The following is a 26,133-nucleotide window of genomic DNA, read 5'->3' on the forward strand; positions in this document are numbered from 1 at the left end:
CAGGGTAGCGTGGTGCGCAACTTGCGACCCATTAGTAGTTCAGCAGGTGAAGAACCACAGTCTAAAGGTGAGGCTCGGTAGCTCAGCAGGGCGAGATAAGGATCAGACTTGCTTTCTGTCACTTTCTTCAGTAGCTGCTTGAGAACTTGAACACCTTTCTCTGCCTTACCATTTGACTGAGCATACAAAGGACTGGATGTGATGTGCTGAAAGTCATAATGTGCTGCAAACTATTGCCACTCCTTACAGTTGAAGCACGGACCATTGTCGCTAACGGCAATCCTGGGAATTCCATGTCTGGCGAAGATGGATTTCACATGTATTATGACACTGCTTGCTGTGGTGCTTGAGAGCAGCGCCATCTCAGGATAGTTAGAATAGTAGTCAATCACTATTAGATAGTCTTTACCATTTAAATGAAAAAGGTCCATACCAACCTTTTGCCATGCTGCTGTTGGTATGTCAGCTACTATCATTGGTTCCTTTGCTTGTTTGTTTTGGTGTTTCTGACATGTCTCACATTTGCCTATCATGTTCTCAATGTCCTTATTTATGCCAGGCCAATAAACAGTGTCTCTTGCTCTCCTTTTGCATTTTTCAATTCCGAGGTGTCCCTCATGAATCCTTTTGAGCATGTCTTGACGTAGAGCCCGTGGAATGACTTCTGTTTTAGTAATAGTCCACTTGCGACACTCAATTCTGACCACGTGAAAATATTTTGGACAGGAACCTTTTGGCCAACCATGATGAATGTTCTCTCTTACTGTTTGTAATACTGTATCTTTTACTGTTTCTTCTGCTATTTGCTTTGATTTTGTGTCTGACACGGGCAGCGCAGTAGTGACCATACTCACATGAACATCCACGTCTTCTTCAGTAGAGCTCCCATGACTCATTGTGGGTGCTCGGGATAGTGCATCTGCTAACACTATGTATTTGCCTGGTGTGTAGATCAGTTCAAAGTCATATCTTTGCAGCTTCATCATGAGTCGTTGAATCCTTGGAGACATCTCATTCAGGTTTTTTTTTATGATGGCAACCAGAGGGCTGTGGTCTGTCTCAACTGTGAAGGTGGGAAGTCCATATATGTAGCCATGAAACTTTTCTAGTCCAACTACCAAGCCTAGACATTCCTTTTCAATCTGGGCGTATCGACACTCAGTATCAGTCATAGACCTGGAGGCATAGGCAAGAGGCTTCCAATCTTCACCCTCTGCTTGTAGCAAGACCGCACCTAGGCCATCTTTTGATGCATCCGTTGACACTTTGATTCTTTTTGTTGGGTCAAAGAATGTGAGTACAGGTGTGATTGTCAGCACTGTTTTGAGGTTTATCCACTCTTGTTCATGTCTTTCTGTCCATGCGAACTCATTTGTTTTATGTAGCAGGTCTCGCAGACAGGCTGTCTTGGCTGACAAGTTAGGAATGAACTTTCCAATGAAGTTTATCATCCCCATGATGCGTAGCACTCCTTTTTTGTCAGTGGGTCGGGGCATTTTGAGTATGGCGTTTACTTTTTCCATATCTGGCTCTATTCCTTTACCAGATAGATTATCTCCTAGGAAAGTGACTTCCTGGACGCCAAACTGACACTTGGCTTTGTTGAGCTTCAGTCCATTCCGGCGTATGCTCTGTAGCACTTTAGTCAGTCTCTCATTGTGTTCTTTCAGTGTGGAGCCCCAGATGATGATGTCATCAACATAGACCCGAACTCCTTCCAGACCTTCAATTGTGTGTTCCATCGCTCTATGAAAGATTTCAGATGCAGATATTATCCCGAAAGGCATTCTGAGGAAACAATACCTGCCAAATGGTGTGTTGAAGGTACAGTATTTGGTGCTCTCTCCATCCAGTTTTAGTTGCCAAAATCCTTGTGAGGCATCGAGCTTTGTAAAGTATCTGGCACCTGACATTTCACTGGTGATTTCTTCTCGCTTGGGAATCTGGTAGTGTTCGCGTTTTATGTTTGCATTTAAGTCCTTTGGATCCATGCATATTCTTAGATCATTGTTCTTTTTCTTTACACATACCATGGAGTTAACCCAGTCTGTTGGCTCTTCGACTTTCCTGATGACTCCTAGTGTGGTCATTCTGTCCAGTTCATTCTTGAGCCGGTCACGCAGGGGTGCTGGAACTCTTTGTGGAGCATGTACCACTGGCTGAGCATCCTGCTTTAGCTGGATCTTGTAAGTGAATGGTAGAACTCCAAATCCTTTGAACACATCCTGGAAATTATTCACTACAGAATCCACCGAGTCATCTGGTCTGCTTATGGCACAGTTTATACGGTAGACTTTTTCTGTATTTTGGGCTTTTCTTTCATATTGTTAATGTCACTCATACTGATTAAGTTTGCTTTTGCCCCAGTGTCTAGTTTCAAGGTAACTAATGCTCCATTTACCTGCAGTGGGATCATCCATTTGTCCTCTTACTGCATTAACTTTATGTTCAGCATTGTCCATTTCTGAGGGCTGCACATTTTCTGTATCCTTTTTGATATTGTCACATGACACCATTTCTACAAAAAATGTCTCACTTAAATCAGTGTCCTCAATTACATTAACTCGTTGCCCTTTCTTAGTTTGTACTTTTGAAAAGCATTGTTTGGCAAAGTGATTCTTTCCATTACACTTTGTGCACATTTTTCCAAACGCTGGGCATTGTCTTAACTGGTGTTTGTAACCACAGCGTTTACAATTAAAAATTTCATCCTCCGATTGCTTTTCATTATTGATTTCACTGAAAGTCTGTGCGTGCTTTCGAGCTAGCTCGCTGGCTTGGCATATTTTCACTGCATTTTCCAAATTTAGTTCGGTTTCTCTCAACAGACGTTCCCTGACTTTTTTTTTATCATGAATACTAAACACAATCTGGTCATGAATCATGGATGCTTTGAGCTCAGAGAAATTACATGTCTGTGCTTTCAGTTTCAGATCAGTTATAAAGCTATCAAAAGTCTCATTTTGTTGTTGTGTCCGAGAACGGAAGATGTATCTTTCATACGTCTCATTCTTTTTGGGAGAACAATGTGCATCAAATTTCTGTAGCACATCGTCTAATTTGTCTCTGTTCTCCGCTGGATTAAATACAAATGTATTAAATACCTCTATCGCCTGTGGGCCTGCAACCGTAAGCAGCAACGCTATCTTCCTTGCGTCTGGCTTCGTACCGAATCCGATGGCTGCAATGTAGAGTTCGAATTGCTGTTTAAAAGTCTGCCAATTGTAGTCGATTTTTTCCTGAGAGTTTCAAACGCTCTGGTGTCTTCAAATTCTCCATGTCGCTTTTCACAATTTTCAGCAGATCTTCACCACCCTGGTACCATGTTATGTTCATTAATAAATAGACATTCTTATGAACACAGCTAGCTTTTGCTAGCTACTTTTATTGAGCACATGTGGACTTGTACAGCATCTTGTAGAGGCTTCCATCTTGACTGCTGCCTTGTGGGTAGCCTAGCCTCATGGGTAATGTAGTCTTAATATAATATATAGCTGGGTAGTGTAGTCTTATACATACAGCTATATACAGCTTTACGGCTCCACCTAGTGTCCACTATAGAATGACATGCTATTGATCACTACACTCTCGGTAGATATCCTGCACAGCAGGTAGTTTAATTCTTAGTGTTGTGCAGCTTTCACTACCATCTGTAGAGCCTTGCGGTCTGTGGCGGTGCAGTTGCCATACTAGGTAGTGATGCAGCCGGACAGGATACTCTCGATGGTGCACCGGTAGAAGTTGGTGAGAATCTGGGGGCCATTCCAAATTTCTTCAGTCTCCTGAGGAAGAACAGGCGTTGGCATGCCTTCTTGGTTACAACGTCGATGTGATGAGACCACGTTAAGTCCTCCGTAATGAATACACCCAGGAATTTGAAGCTGCTGACCCTCTCCACCTCAGCCCCTTCAATGTAGATTGGGGTGTGTCCCTCCCCCTGCCGCTTCCTGTAATCCAAGATCATCTCCTTTGTTTTGCTGATGTTGAGGGAGAGGTTGTTGTACTTGCACCATTCTCCGAGGGCTCTTACCTCCTCCCTGTAGCCTGTCTCGTCGCCATCTGTGATCAGGCCTACAAAGATAGTGTCATCAGCAAACTTGATGATGGAGTTGAAGTTGTGCGTGGCCACGCAATCGTGAGTAAACAGGGAGTACAGGAGGGGGCTGAGCACACGACCCTGGGGAGCTCCCGTGTTCAGGATCACTGTGGAGGAGGCGTTTCTGCCTATTTTCACCACCTGGGGTCTTCCCGTCAGGAAGTGCAGGATCCAGTTGCATAGGGAGGTGTTAAGTCCTAGCTCACTTGAGCTTGTTGACAAGCTTGGAGGGGATAATGGTATTGAATGCTGAACTATAATCAATGAACAACATTCTCACATAGGTGTTCCTCTTATCCAGGTGTGATAAGGCAGTGTGCAGTACAGTGGCGATGGCATCATCCCTAGATCTGTTTGGGCGGTAGGCAAATTGGAGTGGGTCCAGTGTGTCAGGTAGTAACAAGTTGATGTGGGTTTTGACCAGCCTCTCAAAGCACTTCATGATGACAGAAGTGAGTGCTATGGGGCGGTAGTCGTTTAAACAGGTTACTTTTGTTTTTTGGGGGACTGGAATAACCGATGTCATCTTGAAGCAGGTGGGGACTACAGACTGGTACAGTGAGCGATTGAATATATCCGTAAACATGGCTGCCAGCTGGTCAGCGCATGCTCTAAGGACACGCCCAGGGATTCCATCTGGACCGGGTGCTTTGTGGGTGTTCACTCTCTTAAATGTCTTGCTCACGTCAGCCATGGAGATTGAGAAGACCCGGTCGTCCTGAGCCGCGGGCGCCCTTGTAACAGGCCAGTTGTTGTTGGCCTCAAACTGGGCGTAAAAAGTGTTAAGCTCATCCGGGAGAGAGGCATTGCTGGGCATGACACAGTTGGGTTTCCCTTTGTAGTCTGTAATAGATTGTAGTCCACTCCACATCCTTCGCGAATCTGAGCTATGATAGTGTGGCTCCACTTTGTCCGTGTATTGTCTTTTTGCATTTTTGATGGTTTTTCTGAGGCCGTACCTTGATTTCTTGTACTCATCCATGTCCCCAGAGTTGAATGCGATGGACCGTGCTTTTAGCATAGCACGGATATTGCCATTTACCCATGGTTTCTGGTTGGGAAATGTTCGTACAACAATCCTCGGAACAACGTCGTCTATGCACTTGTTTATGAAACCAATGACTGAATCTGTATATGTGTTGATGTCATTGTCCAAGGCATTCCGGAACATATCCCAGTCAGTGGAATCAAAACAGTCTTGTAACATAGCGTCTGATTGATCCGACCACTGTTGTAGAGATCTCATCACAGGCTTTTCCTGTTTCAGTTTCTGCCTATAGGTGGGTAGCAGCAGGATGGAGTCGTGATCTGATTTGCCGAAGGGAGGGCGGGGGAGGGCCTTGTATCCATCCCGGAATGGAGTGTAAACGTGATATAGTGTGTTCTTGGCTCGTGTTGGGCAGGTGATATGCTGATGGTATTTAGGCAGTACTTTCTTCAGATTGGCTTTGTTGAAATCGCCAGCCACGATGAATGCAGCCTCTGGATGGGAAGTTTCAAGCCTGCTAATGGTCCCATACAGCTCGTTTAGTGCCCTATTTGCGTCGGCCTGTAATGATCACGGATGAGAACTCTCTCGGGAGGTAGAAGGGTCGGCATTTGATCATCAGGTGTTCAAGATCGGGTGAACAAGAAGATGTAAGTAGTTCCACGTCGGAACACCAAGAATTGTTGATCATAAAGCATACTCCACCCCCTCTATTTTTCCCCCGAGTCCTTTGTTCGGTCTAGCCAGTGAATGTTGAATCCCTCTGGTTGAATGGCCGAAGCTGGTGTCGATGGATCAAGCCAAGTCTCAGTAAAAATCAAGACATTGCCGTTCTTAATGTCTCGCTGGAAGGTGAGCCTCCCTCTGAGTTCGTCCAGCTTATTGTCCAGTGACTGCACATTCGCCAGGAGAATACTTGGAAGGGGGTTGGTGTTCACGTCGCCTCAGCTTCACTAATGCACCTGCTCGTCTGCCTCGCTTGCGCCGTCGTCGCTTCAAGATCACAGGAATGAAGTCAGGTAAGCAGGTGGGAGGGTAGATGGTAGTAGCAGCAGAATCCCAGTTCGAAAAATATGGGGTAGGTCCTATATCTCCGGACGATCTTATGTCCCGAAGTGATTGACGGTCGTAGCGGATAAGTGAAGAAACAGTGCTTACAAAATTGTTTAATAATAACAATAAAATAATAAATAAAGTGGAAAGTTGTGGACGAGCTCGTAAAATAGCGGCTACCCTCATAAGCCATACAGGTCGGTTAAACAGTAGAATATTTTTTTTTTAAACAACTAAACTAATACTAAAACTAGAATGCTAAATACTAAACAGTAGAATACTAAAAAACTAACAGTATGATATATTAAAATACAACATTAAAATACCAGTTGGGGAGCTCATAAAACAGCAGCCATTCAGGTCAGTTAAACAGTAGAATATTTTTTTAAAAACAACTAAATTACTAAAACTAGAGTGCTAAATACTAAACAGTAGAATACTAAAAACTAACAGTACGATATATTAAAATACAATATTAAATACAAATAAATAAATTGAATACAACATTAAAATACCAGTTGGGGAGGAGCTCGTAAAACAGCAGCCATACAGGTAGGCTGTATGTATTTCCTGTGTTGTTTCTCAGCAGTTGGTTTACCAGTATTATAACTATAATGCACTAATTTTGGCTTGAATTTCAGTTGATAAATTTTGACTTTGGATATACTCAACTTGGATACGGGAAGTTGAATTAACTACTTTGAAGATGCATCTATTTCAAAAATTGCACTAAATTTAAATTGGATCATACGTACAGTGTATTGGCAAACTAGGTGGTTGGGTCTGTACTGTAATGCCTTAGACACATGGGGCCACCTTGTCTTTGGTCAGTTGCTACACTTTCTAGATGGTCCTTCTGTACGTTTCACTCATTTAACTGCTTGAGTTATCTTGAGCATGTGACCTAGCTACTTAAGGTGCTTTTTGCTTTGCAAATTGGTTTACTGGCGGTTGTTTTGTTTTGCATGCTAAAACCATTGCAAAAATTGTGATAAATAAACCATTAAGTGTGGGTTTTTAATCCTGTTTTCTGCTAATCTGTAGAACCTAGGAACACTATATTAAAGGGGCACCTGATGTTCATTTCTGCTGTGAGTGACACTGCTTTGAGTGTCATGGAGATGCCTATATGATGGGCCTGCCATATTCAGACTGGAGGAGACTTCTTAGTGGAAAATAAGTGTAGATTAACACTGCATGATCCCATGTGGTTGTCATTTACACAGATTCTGAAGGGGCTTGACAGGGTAGATTCAGAGAGGATGTTTCCCCTCGGGAATCTGGAACTAGGGGGCATAATTTCAGAATAAGGGGGGGGGGGGGCACCCTTTTAAATCGGAAATGAGGAGGAATTTCTTCTGAGGGTTTTGAATCTTCGGAATTCTCTTCCCCAGAAAGCTGTGGAGGCTGGGTCATTGAATATATTTAAGGTGGAGATAGACAGATTTTTGAAAGGTAAGGGAGTCAAAGGTTATGGGGAGCAGGCAGGGAAGTGGAGCTGAGGCCAAGATCAGAGCAGCCATGATCTTATTGAATGGCGGAGCAGGTTCGAGGGGCCAAATGACCCACTCCTGCTCCTACGTCTTATGTTTACTGCACTTCAGTTCTCTGCACATGTAGTAAAATAACAAGAAAAACTACAGATGGGGGAGGGGGATTTAGTCCTCCAAAGCCCCACCCTTTAGTACATTAACTTTCCCATCACAAAATCTCATACTTTGAAAACTTTTTGGTTGTGGTTTCACAGAAAATTTGAACTTTAAACTTGTTACCATTGAGAGTCAGATGTAGCTGGACAGAACCAGGAGAAAGCCACTGAAATGGTTTTCTTGTCTTTATGTATTTCAGTCTGAAAAACCGTATGAACCTGATGTAAGCCAGGAGCACCTGATGAGCAGTAAGTTATCAAGTAAGGCAAAACACTCTTCCTGTGTTCAAAGTGTGACTGAGCATTTTGTATTTGTGAGGAGCAATTCATTAAACCTTTTACAGGCTGCTGCTAATCATTTTTCATAAAATTATAATTTAAAGCTTCAATATGGACACCTAAATCCCTTTTTAACCTCACTGATGTAGTTAAGCAGCCATGGTAAACAAACGATGCAAGAGACAGTATCAAGCCCACATTCCAGCTTGCTGCTTTCTTAATATATTTATAAAAACTTTTGCTGTTGGCTTTGATGTCTTTTTCAAGATCATTTTCGTATTCCCTTTGTGCACCTCTTACTTTTTATAGCTCTGCCAGTCTGCTGGATTGCCACTTTTCCTTGCATCTGTGTAAGCCTTTTATTTTAGCTTGATACTGTCTCTTGCCTCGTTTGCTTACCATGGTTGCTTAACTACACAAGTGGAGCCTTTGCCTTTTCGGAGTATGTACTGGTTTTGTGTCCTACCAGTTACTCTGTGAATACTTCCCACTGTTCGATAATTTACCCATTAAAAGTTCAGCCCAGTTTACTGCAGTCAGTTCATTTCTCAGCTCATCAAAGTTAGCCTTATTAAAATTTAAAATCCTGTTTTGTGACTCCACCTTCTCCCTTTCAAACCTAATAGCAAATGTCTCGCCCCCCCCCACCCCACCCACTACATCATAACTATCTGCAGGTATGTAGATAACTACCAGAAGTCTTCCATCCTTTGCTGTTCCTTAAATATACGCACTGTTTCCACTGCCGGATCACTTTTACTGAAATCCCTTTATACTGCTGTAATTGTTTTAATTCATTAATATTGCTATTCCCCTTTTCTTAACTTTCCTGTCCTTTCTGAAGATCCTATAGCCTGGAATATGTAGCTCCAATCATGCCCAGTTTGTAGCCAGGGCTCTGTGGCTGCTACATCATACCCTTTAAGCTGAATTTGTGCTTCTAACTCATTTGTTTTATTTCTTCTGCTGTGTGCATTTGTGTGCAGAACTGCTATTTGGGTAATTAACCCCATCTTGCCCATTTATCCTGCTGGTCTTTTTCTCACTTTGACTTGCAATGTGGATTTTTTTCCTTCCCACCCCACTGTCCTATTTACCCTTTCCATAGGATTACGGAAACATGGTTGCAGGGTGAGCAGGGCTGGGAGCTTAACATACAGGGGTATTCAGTATTTAGGAAGGATCGACAAAAAAGAAAGGGAGGAGGGGTAGCATTGCTAGTAAAAGAGGGGATAAATGCAATTGAAAGGAAGGATATTAACTCAGTTAATACAGAATCTATATGGGTGGAGCTAAGAAATAGCGAGGGGCGAAAAACATTAATAGGAGTGGTATATAGGCCTCCAAATAGTAAAATAGAGGTTAGGGAGGGCATCACGAGGGAAATTAGAGAAGCGTGCAATAAGAGCACAGCTGTCATCATAGGTGACTTTAACTTACATATAGATTGGACTAGCCTAATCAGTAAAAATAATGAGGAGGAGGAATTCCTCGAGTGTTTAAGGGATGGTTATCTGGATCAATATGTCGAGGAACCAACTCGGGAACAGGCTATATTGGACTGGGTACTGTGCAATGAGAAGGGACTAATCAGTAATCTTGTTGTACGGGGACCCTTGGGTCAGAGCGATCATAACATGATCGATTTCTCACTCGAAATGGAGAGCGAAGAAATTGACTCAGAGACTAAGGTCCTGAATTTAAACAAGGGGAATTATGATGCCATGAGACGGGAACTGAGTAGGTCTGATTGGACAACGTTCCTGGGAGGACTGGAGGTAGATAAACAATGGCAAACATTTAAAGATAGAATGACAAAATTGCAAAAATTGTTTATACCAATCTGGCATAAAAGGAAATCTAAAAAGGTGACTCAACCGTGGATAACAGGGGAAATTAGAGACAGCATAAAATCCAAAGATAGGGCGTATAAAATAGCCAAAAAAAGCGCCAGAGCGGAAGATTGGGAACAGTTTAAGATAGAGCAAAGGAGGGCAAAGGGCATGATCAAGAGGGGCAAAATAGCTTACGAAAACAAGCTGGCGGAAAATATAAAAACTAACTCCAAAAGCTTTTATAAATATATCAAAAGGAAAAGACTGGTGAAAACCAAAGTTGGTCCATTGCAGTCAGATACGGGGGAATATATAATGGGAAATAAGGAAATGGCAGATCAACTAAATGCATACTTTGGGTCGGTCTTTACGAAGGAGGACACAAAAAGCCTCCCTGGGATGTCGGGAAAAATAGGGACATTGGCAAAGGAGGAACTGACGCAAATCAATATCTCTAAGGATATGGTGTTAAGGAAGCTAAAGGGATTGAAGGTGGACAAATCCCCAGGGCCTGATAACATGCATCCTAGGGTACTGAAGGAGGTGGCCCTAGAGATAGCGGATGCACTAAGGATGATTTTTCAGAATTCATTAGACTCGGGAACAGTGCCGATGGATTGGAGGGTAGCTAACGTTACCCCACTATTCAAAAAGGGGGGTAGGGAAAAAGCAGGTAATTACAGACCTGTAAGCCTTACATCAGTTGTGGGCAAAATGCTGGAGTCCATCATTAAGGATGAAATAGCGGAGCACTTAGCAAATGGGGACAGGATAGGACAGAGTCAACATGGATTTACAAAGGGTAAATCGTGCTTGACTAATCTATTGGAATTTTTTGAGGGAGTAACTGGTAGAATAGATGGGGGAGAGCCAGTAGATGTGGTGTACCTGGACTTCCAAAAGGCCTTCGATAAGGTCCCACATAAAAGATTAGCATGGAAAATTGAGGCTCATGGGATAAAGGGGAAAGTTTTGGCGTGGATAGGGAACTGGCTGTCAGATAGAAAACAGAGAGTTGGAATAAACGGCTCATTTTCTGAATGGCAGGCAGTAACAAGTGGGGTACCACAGGGATCTGTCCTGGGCCCCCAGCTGTTCACAATTTACATTAATGACCTGGATCAGGGAGTCGGATGCAGCATTTCCAAATTTGCAGACGACACTAAACTAGGAGGGGGGGTGGGCTCAGAGGAAGAGACCAGGAAGCTCCAGAGCGATTTGGACAGACTGGGCGATTGGGCGGATAAATGGCAGATGCACTATAATGTGGACAAGTGCGAAGTTATCCACCTTTGGTGCAGGAACGGGAGGGCAAATTATTATTTAAATGGCAATAGATTGGGAGAGGGGGAAGTACAGAGAGACCTGGGTGTTCTTGTACACCAGTCACTGAAGGCGAGCATGCAGGTGCAACAGGCGGTCAAGAAGGCAAACGGTATGCTGGCCTTCATAGCAAAAGGGTTAGAATACAGGAACAGGGATACCTTGCTGCAGCTGTACAGGGCACTGGTGAGACCACACCTCGAGTACTGTGTACAGTTTTGGTCGCCTCATCTGAGGAAGGATGTTCTTGCCATGGAGGGGGTGCAGCGGCGATTCACCAGGCTGATACCAGGAATGGCGGGAATGACCTATGAGGAGAGACTATGTAGTTTAGGGATGTACACACTGGAGTTTAGAAGATTGAGAGGGGACCTCATAGAAGTGTATAAAATTCTGACAGGTCTAGACAGACTGGATGCAGAAGGAATGTTTCCCTTGGCGGGTGAGAACAGAACTAGAGGACATAATTTAAGGATAAGGGCTAAACCATTTAGGACAGAGATGAGGGGGAATTTCTTCACTCAGAGAGTGGTGAACCTGTGGAACTCATTGCCACAGAGGGCAGTGTACGCCAGCTCATTAAATATATTTAAGAGGGAATTAGATATATTTCTACGGGCAAAAGGGGTTAAGGGTTACGGAGAGAAGGCGGGGACGGGATACTGAATTAAAGGATCAGCCATGATCTCATTAAATGGCGGAGCAGGCACGAAGGGCCGAATGGCCTACTCCTGCTCCTATCTTCTATGTATCTATGTATAAGGACCTGGGCTCCTCTCCAGTTTAGATGAAGACCATCCCATCCATACAGCCTCGGTTCCAATGTGCCAGGAACCTGAAACACATTCGCGCTGTGCAACTTTCTGCTTAAGGAATGCAACCTTTGTATGCTTCAAGCTACTTGGAAATTTATACCTACTCCAATGGCTTCTGTTTGCCCAAAATGAAGTACGCGCAATCGCTTCTTCTGCGGACTCTTCCTGTTTTCCTAAATTCAGAAAGATAGATAGAGCCAAAGATTTATTGCTGGAGAGTAACAAGTTAAAATGTAAGTAAGCTTCCTGGCCCGTGACCAGCTGGGGCCTCCAAATCTGTTAAGGAATTGGCCTGTGGGATTGTATGTTGTTCAGTGGGAATAATTCCAGCCCTAAGTGGGTCTATCTCTCCACCTTCCATTCGTGGGTCAGGCTGGTTGGTCGATCATTAGCAATACAAGGAGCACTGTGGACAACAACAACTTGTATTTATATAGCGTATAACGTAGTATAACATCCCAAGGAACTTCACAGGAGTATTAGAAGACCAAAAAAAATTGACACCAAGCCACATAAGGAGAAATTAGGGCAGATGACCAAAAGCTTGGTCAAAAAGGTAGGTTTTAAGGAGCGTCTTTAAGGAAGAAAGAGAGGCGGAGAGGTTTAGGGAGGGAATTCTAGAGCTTAGGGCCCAGGCACCAGAAGGCACGGCCACCAATGGTTGAATGTTCTAATCAGGGATGCTCAAGCGGGCAGAATTAGAGGAGCGCAGATATCTCTGGGTGGGGGGGGAGGTGGGGTGTTGTGGAGCTGGAGGAGATTAGAGATGGGGAGGGACGAGGCCATGGAGGGATTTGAAAACAAGGATGAGAATTTTGAAATTGAGGTGTTGCTTAACCAGGAGCCAATGTAGGTCAGTAAGCACAGGTGTGATGGGTGAACGGGACTTGGTGCAAGTTAGGACACAGGCAGCCGAGTCAAGTCTAGAGGCAACAAAGGCATGGATGAGGGTTTCAGCAGTGGATGAGCTGAGGCAAGGGCGGAGAAAGGTGTTATTACAGAGGTGGAAATAGGCGGTCTTAGTTATGCTGCGGATATGTGGTCGGAAGCTCATTTCAGGGTCAAATATGACACCAAGGTTGCGAACAGTGTGGTTTAGCCTCAGACAGATGTTAGGGCAAGGGATGGAGTCGGTGGCTAGGGAACTAAGTTTGTGGTGAGGACCGAAAACAATGGCTTCAGTCTTCCCAATATTTAATTGGAGAAAATTTCTGCTCATCCAGAAATTGAGACAATTTAGAGACTGTGGAGTGGTGGTGAGGTAGAGCTGGGTGTTGTCAGCGTACATGTGGAAACTGACGCTGTATTTTCGGATGATATCACTAAGGGCAGCATGTACATGAGTAATAGGAGGGGGTCAAGGATAGATCTACCAGAGTCAGGTATTGGATTACCAAGGAAAGTTCACTTACTTGTAAATTTCCATTGCTAGGTGTGTCATTTTGCAGCTACCTTAATTCAGCTCTTTCCCCACCCCGCCCCCCCACCCCACTCTAGGAGAATAGTAACTAGTTGGCTAAGACAAGTAACAAATGCAGGTTTGAGCCCTCGCTAGGTAGACAGCAGTTATTAGCAGCTCCTCACAAGCAACATGATGAACAACACAACTTGCCATAAAATGAATGCATGGCCACATGGACATACACAATTGAACCTGTTGGAGATGTGGAGCCTCGGCAGCAGCTGCTTGTCTCTGTAATCCAATCATGGTACGCACCACCACCCACTGGCTATATGTGCACATTAACTCATACCTGGCTTTTCAGCAAATGTCCTCATCAGGTAGAAGGGCCTAATGGAATGCTGGGCTTTATATCTAGAGGACTAGAATACAAGGGAGTCGAAGTTCTGCTGCAGCTATACAAAACCCTGCTTAGACCACACCTGGAGTACTGTGTTCAGTTCTGGGCACCACATCTTAGGAAGGATATATTGGCCTTGGAGGGAGTGCAGCGTAGACTTACTAGAATGATACCTCCACTCCAAAGGTTAAAATCTAGGGAAGATTGCGCAAACTAGGGTTGTATTCCCTGGAATTTAGAAGATTAAAGGTGATTTGATTGAAGTTTTTGAGATATTAATGGGAACTGATTGGGTATTAGGAGGGAAACTATTTCTGCTGGTTAGGGAGTCTAGGACTAGGGATGTAGCCTAAAAATTAGAGCCAGGCCTTTCGGGAGTGAAGTTAGGAATCACTTCTACGTGCAAAGAGTGGTCGAAGTTTAAAACTCTTCCACAAACGGCAATTGATGCTAGGTCAATTGTTAATTTTAAATCTGAGATTGATAGATTTTGATAACCTACGGTAGATTTTTTGATAACCTAAGGTATTAAGGGATATGGGGCAAAGGTGGGTATATGGAGTTAGGTCACAGATAAGCCATGATCTCATTGAATGGTGGAACAGGCTCGAGGGGCTAAATGGCCTACCCCTGTTCCTAACAGGGCAGTTTGCGTTATGTCCGCAACCTTTGTTTTCCAAAGCCAACATAACCATTTCTCAAGTTTGGAAAAAATGCTTTTAAAGCTCCAGCAACCGGGATCATTTTAAGTTTCTAATATTGGATTACAGTTGCTGGGACAGTTGGCCAATTAGAAATTTCACTAGTATTTGGAGGCCAGTGAGCAGAACAAAAGCAGTATTCCTGTGAATGGGCCATGTAACTCTGCTGTCTAGTTGCACTGTCCTAAAAGCAGATGTTTACATCAAAGGATACCTGCAATGTAACTAGCATTAGGGGTAAGTAAACCACAGCTCTTGTGTTAAACCCAGGGCTTCTCAAATTATGTCACAATTTTGAGATTGTCATTGGGCCAGAAATTCGCGGCCAAAGGCGTGAGTGCGCTCGGGGTACTCACGCATCTGGCCGTTGGAAATGCCGGCGTTCAGCATGAACAGCGCATGCGGGGAACGCCGGCATTTCCAGACCTCGAGCGCGTGCGACTGCACAGGCAGCGCTTGCGCAGTGAACTTCGTAGATTTCATTCATGAAATCCGTGAGGGTAAGTCCTCAGAAGTTACACGTAAAAAAAGCAAGTGTAAAGTGGTTCATTGGCTGCGGAGGAAGAAACATTTTATCGTGGAGCTTCTGAAATGCAATATTTTTGTTTGGGAAAGGGAGGGAAGTTATTTTAAGAAATTTTAAGTAAGTTTTAAAGTTAAATTTTTTTTTTTTTTTTTTTTATAAAGGGTTTTCAGAACGGTAGGTAAAAGGAGCAATTGTGGCTGTGAATGGAATGTGAGAATGAGTTATGTATGTATGTCCACATATATTCCTTTATGTATATGTATGTATGTTTTATATTCCTTTACTAATGTGTATGAATGTATGTTTTTAATTATGATTTTCCAATAAGTTACTTTCTCTGAAAGTCATAATTAAATAATACATTCATACACATAAGTAAAGGAATATATACATAACACGCAAAGGAATATATACAGACATACTTTCAGAAGCTCCACGATAAGAAATATCTTCCTCCGCAGCCTCTGGAGCAACTGTACCCATGCTTTTTTCATGTGTAAGTTGTAATGACTTGACCTCACTGAAAGCATTAATGAAAGCGGCGAATTATACTGCACACGCGCTGCCTGTGCAGTCGCACGCGTTCTGCCTCTGAACCCCTTCGTTCAGAGGACAGGAAATGCTGGTTTTCCCCACATGCACTGCATGCTGAAAACCGGCATTTCATCCAGCCAGATGCGTAAGTACCCCGACCGTACTCGCGCATTTGGAAGGGAATTACTGGGCCAACATTTTACATGTCAATAAAATGAAAAATTTAACACTTGCACGACTTGCCCCCTCGCATCTGCGACTGAGGGTCCAAGGAGGTGCATTGCGCAAGAGGTCATCATCGTACGTATCCTCACACTGTTCCCTTTGGGGAACTGTATGAAGTGGTGGAAGGATTTATGGCCGTGATTAACGCTCATTCCGTGACCGTAACCATCTTTGAACCAGCCATTAGGGTGGTTAGTCCTATGGCGGGAGGGTTTTACGGGCTCCCACAACCCATCTGAGGGGGGGGGTCCACCAACCCCCACGGACGCAAGTATCCCGCTGGATGTCCACCCAGAATTTAAAGTTGGAACTCCGACTCCACTTGCCGGGACTGTCTGGAGTGGGGTTCAAAACCCTACTCCTTCTGGCCCAGCGGCGGGGATGCTTACTGCTACGCAAAAGGCCCACTCCGCCAAAAGGTGGCACCCATACGTTTCCTGCGCCTTTTCCCTCCCCGTGACTGGAGCCCTATGCTGCCATTTCACGTTGCTAATCGGATTGGGCCTTTGTCATATTGAATTTTGAGCTTGAACGATGCTGAGCTCTTTTTCTGTTGCTTTCTTCTCCCTGCCCACTACTTTGGCCAGGAGTCTCCACCCCCCCCCCCCCCCCCCCCCCCCGGGCACAGCTGACCCTTTCTCCCGTTTTATGGGGGGGGGGAGCAGTTCTGATGAAAGATCATCGACCTGCAACATTGTTTCTCTCTCCACAGATGCTGCCTGACCTGCTGAGTATTTCCATAATTTTCTGTTTTTATTTGTAATATCTTGCATGTGTTTAAGTAAAGTGCAACTAAGCAGAACTTTTTCTTTAAAAGGTCAAGCCGATCAGATTTCTGATATTGAAGTTTTAAACGATGGGCAGTGCACTCAAAGTACATCTAAGGTACAGTACGGTTGATCAGAAACTATATTTTATATATCTAATACAATAAAGGTGTATAAATATAGCACATGTGATTTTTAAATTTGAAGTAAATCACATGCAAGATTTTGTCAAGATGATCCTAAATGACCTCTGGTGACGTGAGCATGTAAAACATTCAGTTCCAGCTGTTTTGTTAAACTTGACGAGTTGATATATTGACGTTAACTGTGGAATTTCTTTACCTCTGCCATTGCTTTACTCAAGTAGAAATTCCTCTTTGTTACATTGATTTTACGAGCAAAGCGAGTGTTAATGTGGAGTGTTTTGTGGTGTGTTCACTGCTGCAGCACTTTTCCACATTTCCTTTGATCTTGAGTTGCTTCCTGATGTGAGGAGTAATAATGGAAATTCGAGGGGTAATTTGTCTAGTTTGTTAAAAGGCCAATAAAGAGGACCTAGAGCTTAAACTGTCCAGTTTGCATTATCCTCTGATAGATTTGTACATAATGCCTGTATGGAACAATTCTCACAAGACCTGAGCTGGATTTCAATCTCGTGAAAAGGCAATCTGCTAGTTCACTAACTTCCACCCCCCCCTCCTTTTTCCCCCCTACCTTTAGCATAAACTTTCTATTGTTGTAGAGTTTGATCCCACAAATAGCATGTTTGATGTTGCTTGAGAAATAAATAATGGCCAGGACATTAGGGAGAAGTTTGCTGCCTTTCAAATAGTGCCATGAGATCTTTTACGTCCACCTGAGGGGGCAAACAGGGCTTCGGTTTAACGTTTCATCCAAAAGACGGCCTGTCCAACAGTGCAGCACGCCCTCAGTACTGCACTAAAATCAGTCTAGATTAAGTGCTCAATAGAGTGGGTGTTGAACCCTCAACCTTCTGACTCAGAGGCGAGAGTGCTACCAGAGTCGAGGCTGACACCTACTGGTATCCCATACATGATGCAAAATTGGTCTTAACATCAGTTCTCTTGACGAAAACTTGTGATGATTTAAACAATAATGGGTGGTAAAAAGAAACAGTAGTTAGATGCAAGAAGCTTCACACATTTCCTTGATGCCTCAATGGGTAAATGAAATTTACTCTTGCGATGCAGACTATACAAGTCCCAATGTTGATCAGTGCTGACCATGCGATTGATTTTTAAAAAAATCTAATGTATGACTTGTGCATTTGTGTAATTTTAATGTTGACAGCTCTTGTACAAAGGTTTCTGACTAAACTAATACATTTTTTTATAGTAGTCCGTCAAAATGTCTTTGAATTTTGTCTCAATTGCTTTGCTGTGAACACTTTTTTTGATATTATGATTAAAGTATGATGGAAGTATTTTGGATCAGGGTGAAATTTATAAAACCCTTTGCATACTCGAGAGTAAAATGTAATACAGCCATATGTTGCTTTTTTTTATCTACTAGATACAAACCAGGATCTCCATAGGGGAGATGAATGTGGGAGATAAATATAAGATAGATGTTGATATGCTGGCTACTGATGGTGGTAACCTTGGAAAGGAAGTCTTGGTGAGTGTAGCACTTGTACATGTATTCAGAAAATAGCATTTACACATTTTGGGGGAAGTGATGGGCAATTATGGGATTAGCAATATTTATGCAAATAGAAAAAAATCATAAGTAACATTTAAAAATTGATTATAAATCTACAGAATGTTGCTAGTAAATCTGACTTAATTTTTATGAACTAAACGTGTGTTGAAATAATATCCTGTTACAGCATTAAGATGTTTAATCACACTTTAATCCCATAACTAAATCTTCAAACGTGAGATTTCGGTTTCAAGGATCACTGGTAATGCATTAATATCTATTAAATCCCTCTGACTAATTTTATAGAATCATTACTGTACAGTGCAAAGAGGCCATTCCACCCCACTGCTTGTGCTGCCTCTTTGAAAGTGCAATTTGTTAGTACCATTCCCCTGCCTTTTAAATTTTCTTTCAAATATTTATTTCCCTTTTAAAAGCAATTCTGGATTCTGTTGCTATCATTCTTTCTGGGAGGACATTTCATATGCTAACAAACGTCTACATTTTAAAAGAAAATCTAATCTCTTCCTTTGCTCTTTTGGTGATGCCCTCTAGTTTCTGGCACAGTAGTGGAAATAGTTTTGTCTAATTTACCATGCCAAAATCCCTCATAATTTTGAACATCTTTATCAGATCTACTCTTGCCCATCTTTGTTCTAATGAAAATAGTTCCAGTTTCTCTAGTCTTCCCTTTATAACTGAAGCCTCTCATTTCTGGTATCATCTTGGTAAATCTCATTTGCACCCTATCCATGGCCTTGACGTCTTTCCCAAAGTAAGGTGGCCAAATTCAATAGTAGCTTTCAAAAGGGAATTGGATTAACACTTGAAAGAGAAAAAAATTGCACGGATATGAGAAAAGAGCCGGGGAATGGGACTAACTGGATTGTTCTTCGAAAGAGCTGCGCAGACTCAGTGGGCCAAATGGCCTCCTTTTGTGCTGTATAATTCTGATAAGATCCTTCATATCCGCCATGTTGCCATGGAAGGGCATCATTGAGAAGTCTGTTGCTTATTCATAGGGATGGAAAATTTGAGGGGCGTGTTGCAGCATGTTGTGCTTGCATATATCCTAATAAATTTCAAAACATAGAAACTTAGAAAAGCAGGAGCAGGCCACTCAGCCCTTCGAGCCTGCTCCGCCATTCAATATGATCATGGCTGATTCTCTATCTCAATACCATATTCCTGCTCTCTCCCCATACCCCTTGATGCCTTTTGTGTCTAGAAATCTATCTATCTCCTTCTTAACTGTATTCAGTGACTTGGCCTTCACAGCCTCTGTGGTAGAGAATTCCACAGGTTCACCACCCATTGAGTGAAGAAATTTCTCCTCATCTCAGTCCTAAATGTCCTACCCCGTATCCTGAGACTGTGACCCCTCGTTCTAGACCCCCCCCCCCAAAAGCCAGGGGAAACACCCTCCCTGCATCCAGTCTGTCTAGCCCTGTCAGAATTTTATACCTTTCAATGAGATCCCCTCTCATTCTTCTAAACTCTAGTGAATACAGGCCTAGTCGGCCCAATCTCTCCTCCTACGACAGTCCTGCCATCCCAGGAATCAGTCTGGTGAACCTTCGCTGCACTCCCTCTATGGCAAGCGTATCCTTTCTTAGGTAAGGAGACCAAAACTGCACACAGTACTCCGTGTGGTCTCACCAAGACCCTGTATAACTGTAGTAAGACATCCTTGCTCCTGTACTCTCATCCTCTTGCAATGAAGGCCAACATACTATTTGCCTTCCTAACTGCTTGCTGCACCTGCATGTTTGCTTTCAGTGACTGGTGTACAAGGACATCCAGGTCCCTTTGTACATCAACATTTCCCAATCTATCACCATTTAAAAAATACTCTGCCTTTCTGATTTTCCTACCGAAGTGGATAACTTCACATTTATCCATGTTATACTGCATCTGCCATGTATTTGCCCACTCACTCAACTTGTCTAAATCACCTTGAAGCCTCTTTGCACCCTCCTCACAACTCACAATCCCACCTAGTTTCGTGTTGTCAGCAAACTTGGAAATATTACGTTTGGTCCCCTCATCCAAGTCATTGATATATATTGGCAATGGCTCTGTCTGCCTACCAAGACAATACCTTGAATGGGTTATTTTCCCAAGAGGCACATTTTGTGACCTGCACTGTTAAGATAGCTGGGTCAAAATATTGTTGAAGTTATTCTAACTTGCAGTGTGGTGGAGTGCTGTTTAATAGAAATGTATATAAAGCGCACATGGATATTTATGTTTTAACCATTAAATATGTTTTTGAAGGTGGAATGTGTAGGGAGGACGAAAGACAAACCATTGATCATGTTTACTCCTATGTCGAAGGTGAAAATTGGATTGTCACGTGTTTATCATGGTATGGACACTTGTTATCATTGTAGTTGTCATTGCTACTAAAATTCTGTGACCACAAGATTTGATTTCCTTTAATCTTTTTCAGTGTTATAAAGTAGCTTTTTCCCTATAATTCAAAATGTATTACATTTTATAGGTAATCTAATTTGTAAAGGTCATATAAGCTTTGAATATTTGTCTTGGTGCTTGTGCAAAAGGAAGCCTTGTATAGGGAAGTAACCCTGTACACCAAAAATAATGCCAATAAACTGGTGCTTGGAGCTAGAGAGTATAACCTTGTAGATTTTGGGTGTGCATTGGGTATTCTTCTGGGTACAGCAGTGCATGCTGGTCACTCCTGTAAGTTCAGAATATCCAATATCTAATTATACAATAGCATAACCTGAAGGTGTAACAATACGACCCCCTTATAATCTGAAATAGATATTGTGTCTTCCACACGTGCATTTCCCCAAGCTTTTTGAAGGTGTACTGAGGAATATTTGGTGAAATGAGGTCAGATAAGAATTATTAAGCAGTTTTATTTCAGACAGCAAGGGAACATACTGTGTAACAGTCAAGACAAATTCCTCTTAACTTAATCTCACTTTTCTTCTTGAACATAACCATGTGCCCTGTGGCTTTTGGAGGCTGACTTGTTTTTTAGTATTCCTTTGCTTTCTAGACAGCTTCTAACTGAAAGGATTGTCCAGCTCCAGGCTAAGGACTTAGTCCTCTCAGTCCTTTGTTGAAAATGTGACTGGCCTGGAACATGTTTTTTCTCTTTTTTTGTTAATTCTGAACCCAGGAAGCAGAGGAATTGTCAACATGAATTGAATCATTCTCGCCATTATGGGTGTGATGCGATAACTTGACATCTGCAGCCATCTTGGCTAATCGGCCAGGGATGAGACAATGGACTCATTCTATCAGTTTGGAAATACTGTGAGCTGTGACATTCCACAAACTGGCTTGTCCGGCTTTAATACACATCTTAAAAGCCTGAATCCTGTTGCACCTTTCCTATTGCACCCCTGCAAATTCACTTTGCTTTAAAACACAATACAGGAAACTTTCGTTTAACCAGAGGTTAAATGTCTGGAAAGCTCTATCTACCGGCAAAATTCAGGAGCCGTTTCCTATAAGTTTTTTTACTTCTCGTTGCTTTTTTTTCCCCAGTCAGGCTCTGCAAGGTCTAGCTGAAGCTGTTGCTTAGCTACAGAGATGCTTTTAAGCTGCGGCCGACTGTTTTGAAGCTGTTGCTAAGCAACAGGGTTTGTTGATTCACACACAGCACAAAAGCTCTCATGTTTTAACGTTAGCGCTGGTTTCTACGGCAGTTTTGATGGTACGGCACCAGCTCAGTCCCGTCAGTGCCAGATACCAGAAAGTTTCCTGTATTCAAATGTAACTTGATCCTAAAATCCTTTTGGGGAGGGGGAGGAATTAAAATTCATGCAACGTGACAACTTCCTAGGGCCTTTAAAGATGGTTACATATACACTGGGTCAAACTTGTGTTACACAAGCGTTCTCTTTTGTTCTCTCCCAGCCTGGCCTCTTAATTTATTTCATTCCCTGTGCCTCTTTAGTCTTGACACAGGGTTTTGACCCGAAACGTTGACTCTAATTTCTCTCCACGGATGTTGCCTGGCCTGCTGAGTTTTTCCAGCATTTTCTGCTGTTATTTCGGATTTCCAGCATCTGCAGTATTTTGTTATCGTAACATGAAGTGGCACTAGTTCAAGCTCTTGCCAAAGTGGCTCAAAACCTGTGCGACAGATAACAGTTTTGTCCTGATGGGTGCTGGAAAATTATTTCAATGTTGTTGCTGCTCTTAAGGCATTGTTGTATTTTGTAGGCAAGCTGGGTCTCCTGTTCCTGAGCATCTCCAGTAAAAGTTGTTTAGACCTTTTTCCAAAAGAAAACACTGCTTTAGGGAGCAATTTGATAACATGTTGGGATTTCTTTTAGGAAATACATTTGTTTCAATGGGATTACTCCTGACCAGTTGCCCAACACTTGAAGGGAATGAGGACCATCAGAATTTTTAGGAACCGGAAATGGCCATTAATGAACAAACTTGTATTTTTATAGCACCTTTCACATCCTCTGACTTCCCAAAGTACTTCAATGAATTACTTTTGAAGTGTAGTCACCAATGTTCTCCATAAATTGTGCAACCCGGGAGCAGCTTTTCCTATGTTAAAGTTCGCGCATGCGCTACTCTGAATGGGTCGCACAGCCCCTTAAAGGGGCTGCGCACCCAAAAAAAACTACAGAGAACATTGGTAGTCACTGTTATGTAGACAACTGCAGCAGCTAATTTGTGGAAAAACAAGGTTCCACAAACAGCAATAACATAAATAACCAGTTAATATGTGTTAGAGATAAATGTTAGCCAGGGCACAGAGAGTTCCCTGCACTTTTCAAATGTGCATGGAATCTTTTTAATATCCACTGTAACAAGTCCTACAGTGGGATTGGAACCCATGACCTTCTGACTACAAGGCAAGAGTGCTATCACTGAGCCAAGCTGATGTATCCATTTTTCATGGATCGAAACCAACTACCTGCCTTCTCACCCTCAACCCATTGCTCTCCCCAGTAATGCATCTAGTTGATGTAATATTGTTCCATTTATACTTTTTCATTTGGTTCCATGCTCTTGTATCTGTGTAATTGAAATCATCCATGATTAGAATTATGGCCATTTTACAGTACTTTCAAATCATTCAAGTTTGAGTACTGTCTTCCAGTTGTAACTTATTTACCAGGTAACTTCTTTTTGTTTTGGCAATGAAGAGTTTTGTATCTACAGCAGCTTTACAATATAGTTTCAACTTAACTGTTTACTGTTTTCTAATAGGGCCAAATGTTATTTATAACTTGTACTAATTTCAGTGTCTTAAGTATGTAATTTCTTTGTCTCCTAAAGATTGCAGTGATGACTTTCAAACAACAATTTCTGGAGATTTAAATCATTCAGCAAGATCTGAGCATGATGACAAAGATTATTCAAATTTAGCTGCTTCTGTGTCCCATGACCAGTTGTTGTCGTCGAGGCCACTTTGTGTACCTGGTAGTGAAGAACTTTCTTATCTGCTCAAGTTTGAGAAAAGCAAAAGCAATGTATTGGATTTGGGAGAAACTGTACCCACTTATATCGACCAAGCTCCCATGGAAAGCTGTGATGATACTTCATCTGGTTTAAGTGATACTACACTTATTGATATCTATCCAAGTATGCTAGCTTCGATGAGTAACTTGCTTGACCGTAACTATAAGACACACGCTGCCTCAAAGTTAATAAAACACTATCGACGTCTCCAGTTAAATGTATGCAAATCAAAACCAAATACAACTCGAGATGGAATAAGAATCAAGGCCAAGATGGATGCCCAGAAATTAAAGATAGAGGATTATCCTTTTATTGAATTAAAGGCATGTGCTGGAACCAAACATATGCATAGAAAAGTTTGTTCTCTGAAAAGATACAAAACCACACAAGGTAACCTAGCGACAAGTTTTTCCATGACTGCTGCTGAAGTTTCTAAGACTGTGCTACAAACAAATTCAAAATCATCTGAAATTGAAACTTTGAAGTTTAGAAATTCATACAATGATGCATGTTACTCCCAGCCACTACTGCTAAGCCCTTGTAACCCAAAAAGTCCAGTACCAGTTACAAATTGCTGCAAAATAAGGACAACTTCAGCTTGGAATGTAACCTCTTTGAATGGATCATCTTTGCCCCAGCTGAATACCATGACTAAGTCCTGCAGCTTAAAATGTTTGAGCCCAAAACCCAAAATGGCAATGGCACAGTCACCAAGCTCGAGAACCATTCTTAACCATCTACCGAATGCTGAACTGTATCCATTGAAGAACAGTACAGTGACAAAACCGGATTCTGTAGTAGCAAATTTCAACAGATCACCATGCGGACTGCTTTTGTGCTCAAGTAACAGTTCCTGTACTGGCCAAAGAAATAAACGGAGACATTCACTTTCGTCTGTTGTGAGTTCTGTTCCAACCATGTTCCATTCTATACAGAGCCCATTTAAAACTCAAGTAAAAGAAATGGATGCATTTGAAGCAATGTATCAAAACTTAGTTCATAGTTCATTCCCTGTTTCAACTTCTATGAAGCTTCCCAATCTATGGAATGTCTGTTCTGTCCCTGGTAGAACTATAACATCAGTGGCATCTGTTACAAACTCCCCATCCCAGCTATCAAGAAAACGAGCTGCCTGTATTGACCTGACGAGGGAAACTGCTCGATTACCATTAAAGAGGTTTCGCTCCTTCCCAGAGTCCTCTAGTTCAAGGCAAAGTAGTCAGGAAATGTTGTTTCTGAATACTGTATTACAAGGACCGAATTACCGCTGCACACAACTGGGTGGATTTTATTCCCCGAGAAGCCGACAAGATGGAGAGGTGAAGGTTTAACTGCATTTTTTTAATGTGCATGCCTAGTTTCATACTGATGTTTAACCAGGATTTTAATAAAACATAATCCTGGACATATGAAACTTCCATACTGTGCCCACATGGAATGTCAACAAAGAATTAGCGGTGGCGTTCTAGATTTTTGTCATTGCAAGTTTGGGTCGTATCTAGCGTGTTTTCACTGTCTACCACTAGGCTGCAGCAGTGGCTGTGATGAGACCAAACTGAGGCGATGAACTAAGAGTATTGCATCACAAACTGCATTGACTTAGATGTGGGTTTTATTTCTTCCCATAGGCATATTTAGCGTTGTGGTATCAATACACTAATAGCAAAACTAGCAACTGTCAGTAACCAAGCTGTAGCTCAATTTGAAAACCCCATAAGATCTAAACTGAGAATTAAGATTTTTGTTTTGAGCATTAGTAGAATTGTAATCTGTGGTTGTATAGAATGTTTTCCATCCAGTTTATTTACTTAATGTTAGTAAAATGTTCTGACCCTTCACGTAAATTATAGGCATTTGTCTAGTTGAAGGGGTGGCATGTTTTAACTTTTGTGTTCGTTGTATTTCTTTTTACCCCCCACCCTATAAAGCTAATTTAGGATGGAAGACAATCATCTGAGCAACGCCGTTAAAGGGCATCAAGTTTATTTGTTTGTGCTGGAAACTGTTCACAAAATGCAGCACAAATTTGCTGCAAAATGAATAAGCTTACTTCCCTTGCATCTTAAAGGCTCTCGTCTGTACTTCAGTTGTACAGGAAAAACACATTCTGTCTAGTCAGTTTCCTCTTTTGGTATGCGTTTTAAGATGTCTCTAGTGTATATTCTTGTTTGTAATGGCAATTCGCTGATGCACATGATTAATCCGTGACCTCTAATTTATACCGGCTAACGCACATACCTGTCTGAAGGTAGAGCAGCATACAGTAAAATGAATTAAATTAATACATTTCTGTTTGTCTTTGAGCATGCCTTAAATTCAAGGTTAATATAATTTAAATAATATTGTAGATCTTGTCTGAATGCCCTTTGTCTCCATCATAATTCTATGCACACTATGTGAACTAGGTTCTTTG

The 26,133-nt window shown here is 42.2% G+C and overlaps 1 protein-coding gene across 1 annotated transcript in view; it reads left to right on the forward strand.

Annotated features, from left to right (window-relative positions):
• The window catches only part of LOC147107675 (uncharacterized), a 49,278-nt gene that overhangs the window by 19,021 nt on the left and 4,124 nt on the right, over positions 1–26,133 (forward strand). The window contains exons 4-8 of the mRNA XM_086006070.1: positions 7,986–8,046; positions 16,643–16,710; positions 18,126–18,230; positions 20,532–20,622; positions 23,538–25,039. Coding sequence (XP_085862196.1) covers positions 7,986–8,046; positions 16,643–16,710; positions 18,126–18,230; positions 20,532–20,622; positions 23,538–25,039 — 1,827 coding nt within the window. The remainder of the gene's footprint in view (positions 1–7,985; positions 8,047–16,642; positions 16,711–18,125; positions 18,231–20,531; positions 20,623–23,537; positions 25,040–26,133) is intronic.

The sequence above is a fragment of the Somniosus microcephalus genome, chromosome 14, assembly GCF_052327205.1.
Source record: "Somniosus microcephalus isolate GS21.2 chromosome 14, FLI_Smic_1.0, whole genome shotgun sequence".
Taxonomy (NCBI): Eukaryota; Metazoa; Chordata; class Chondrichthyes; order Squaliformes; family Somniosidae; genus Somniosus; species Somniosus microcephalus.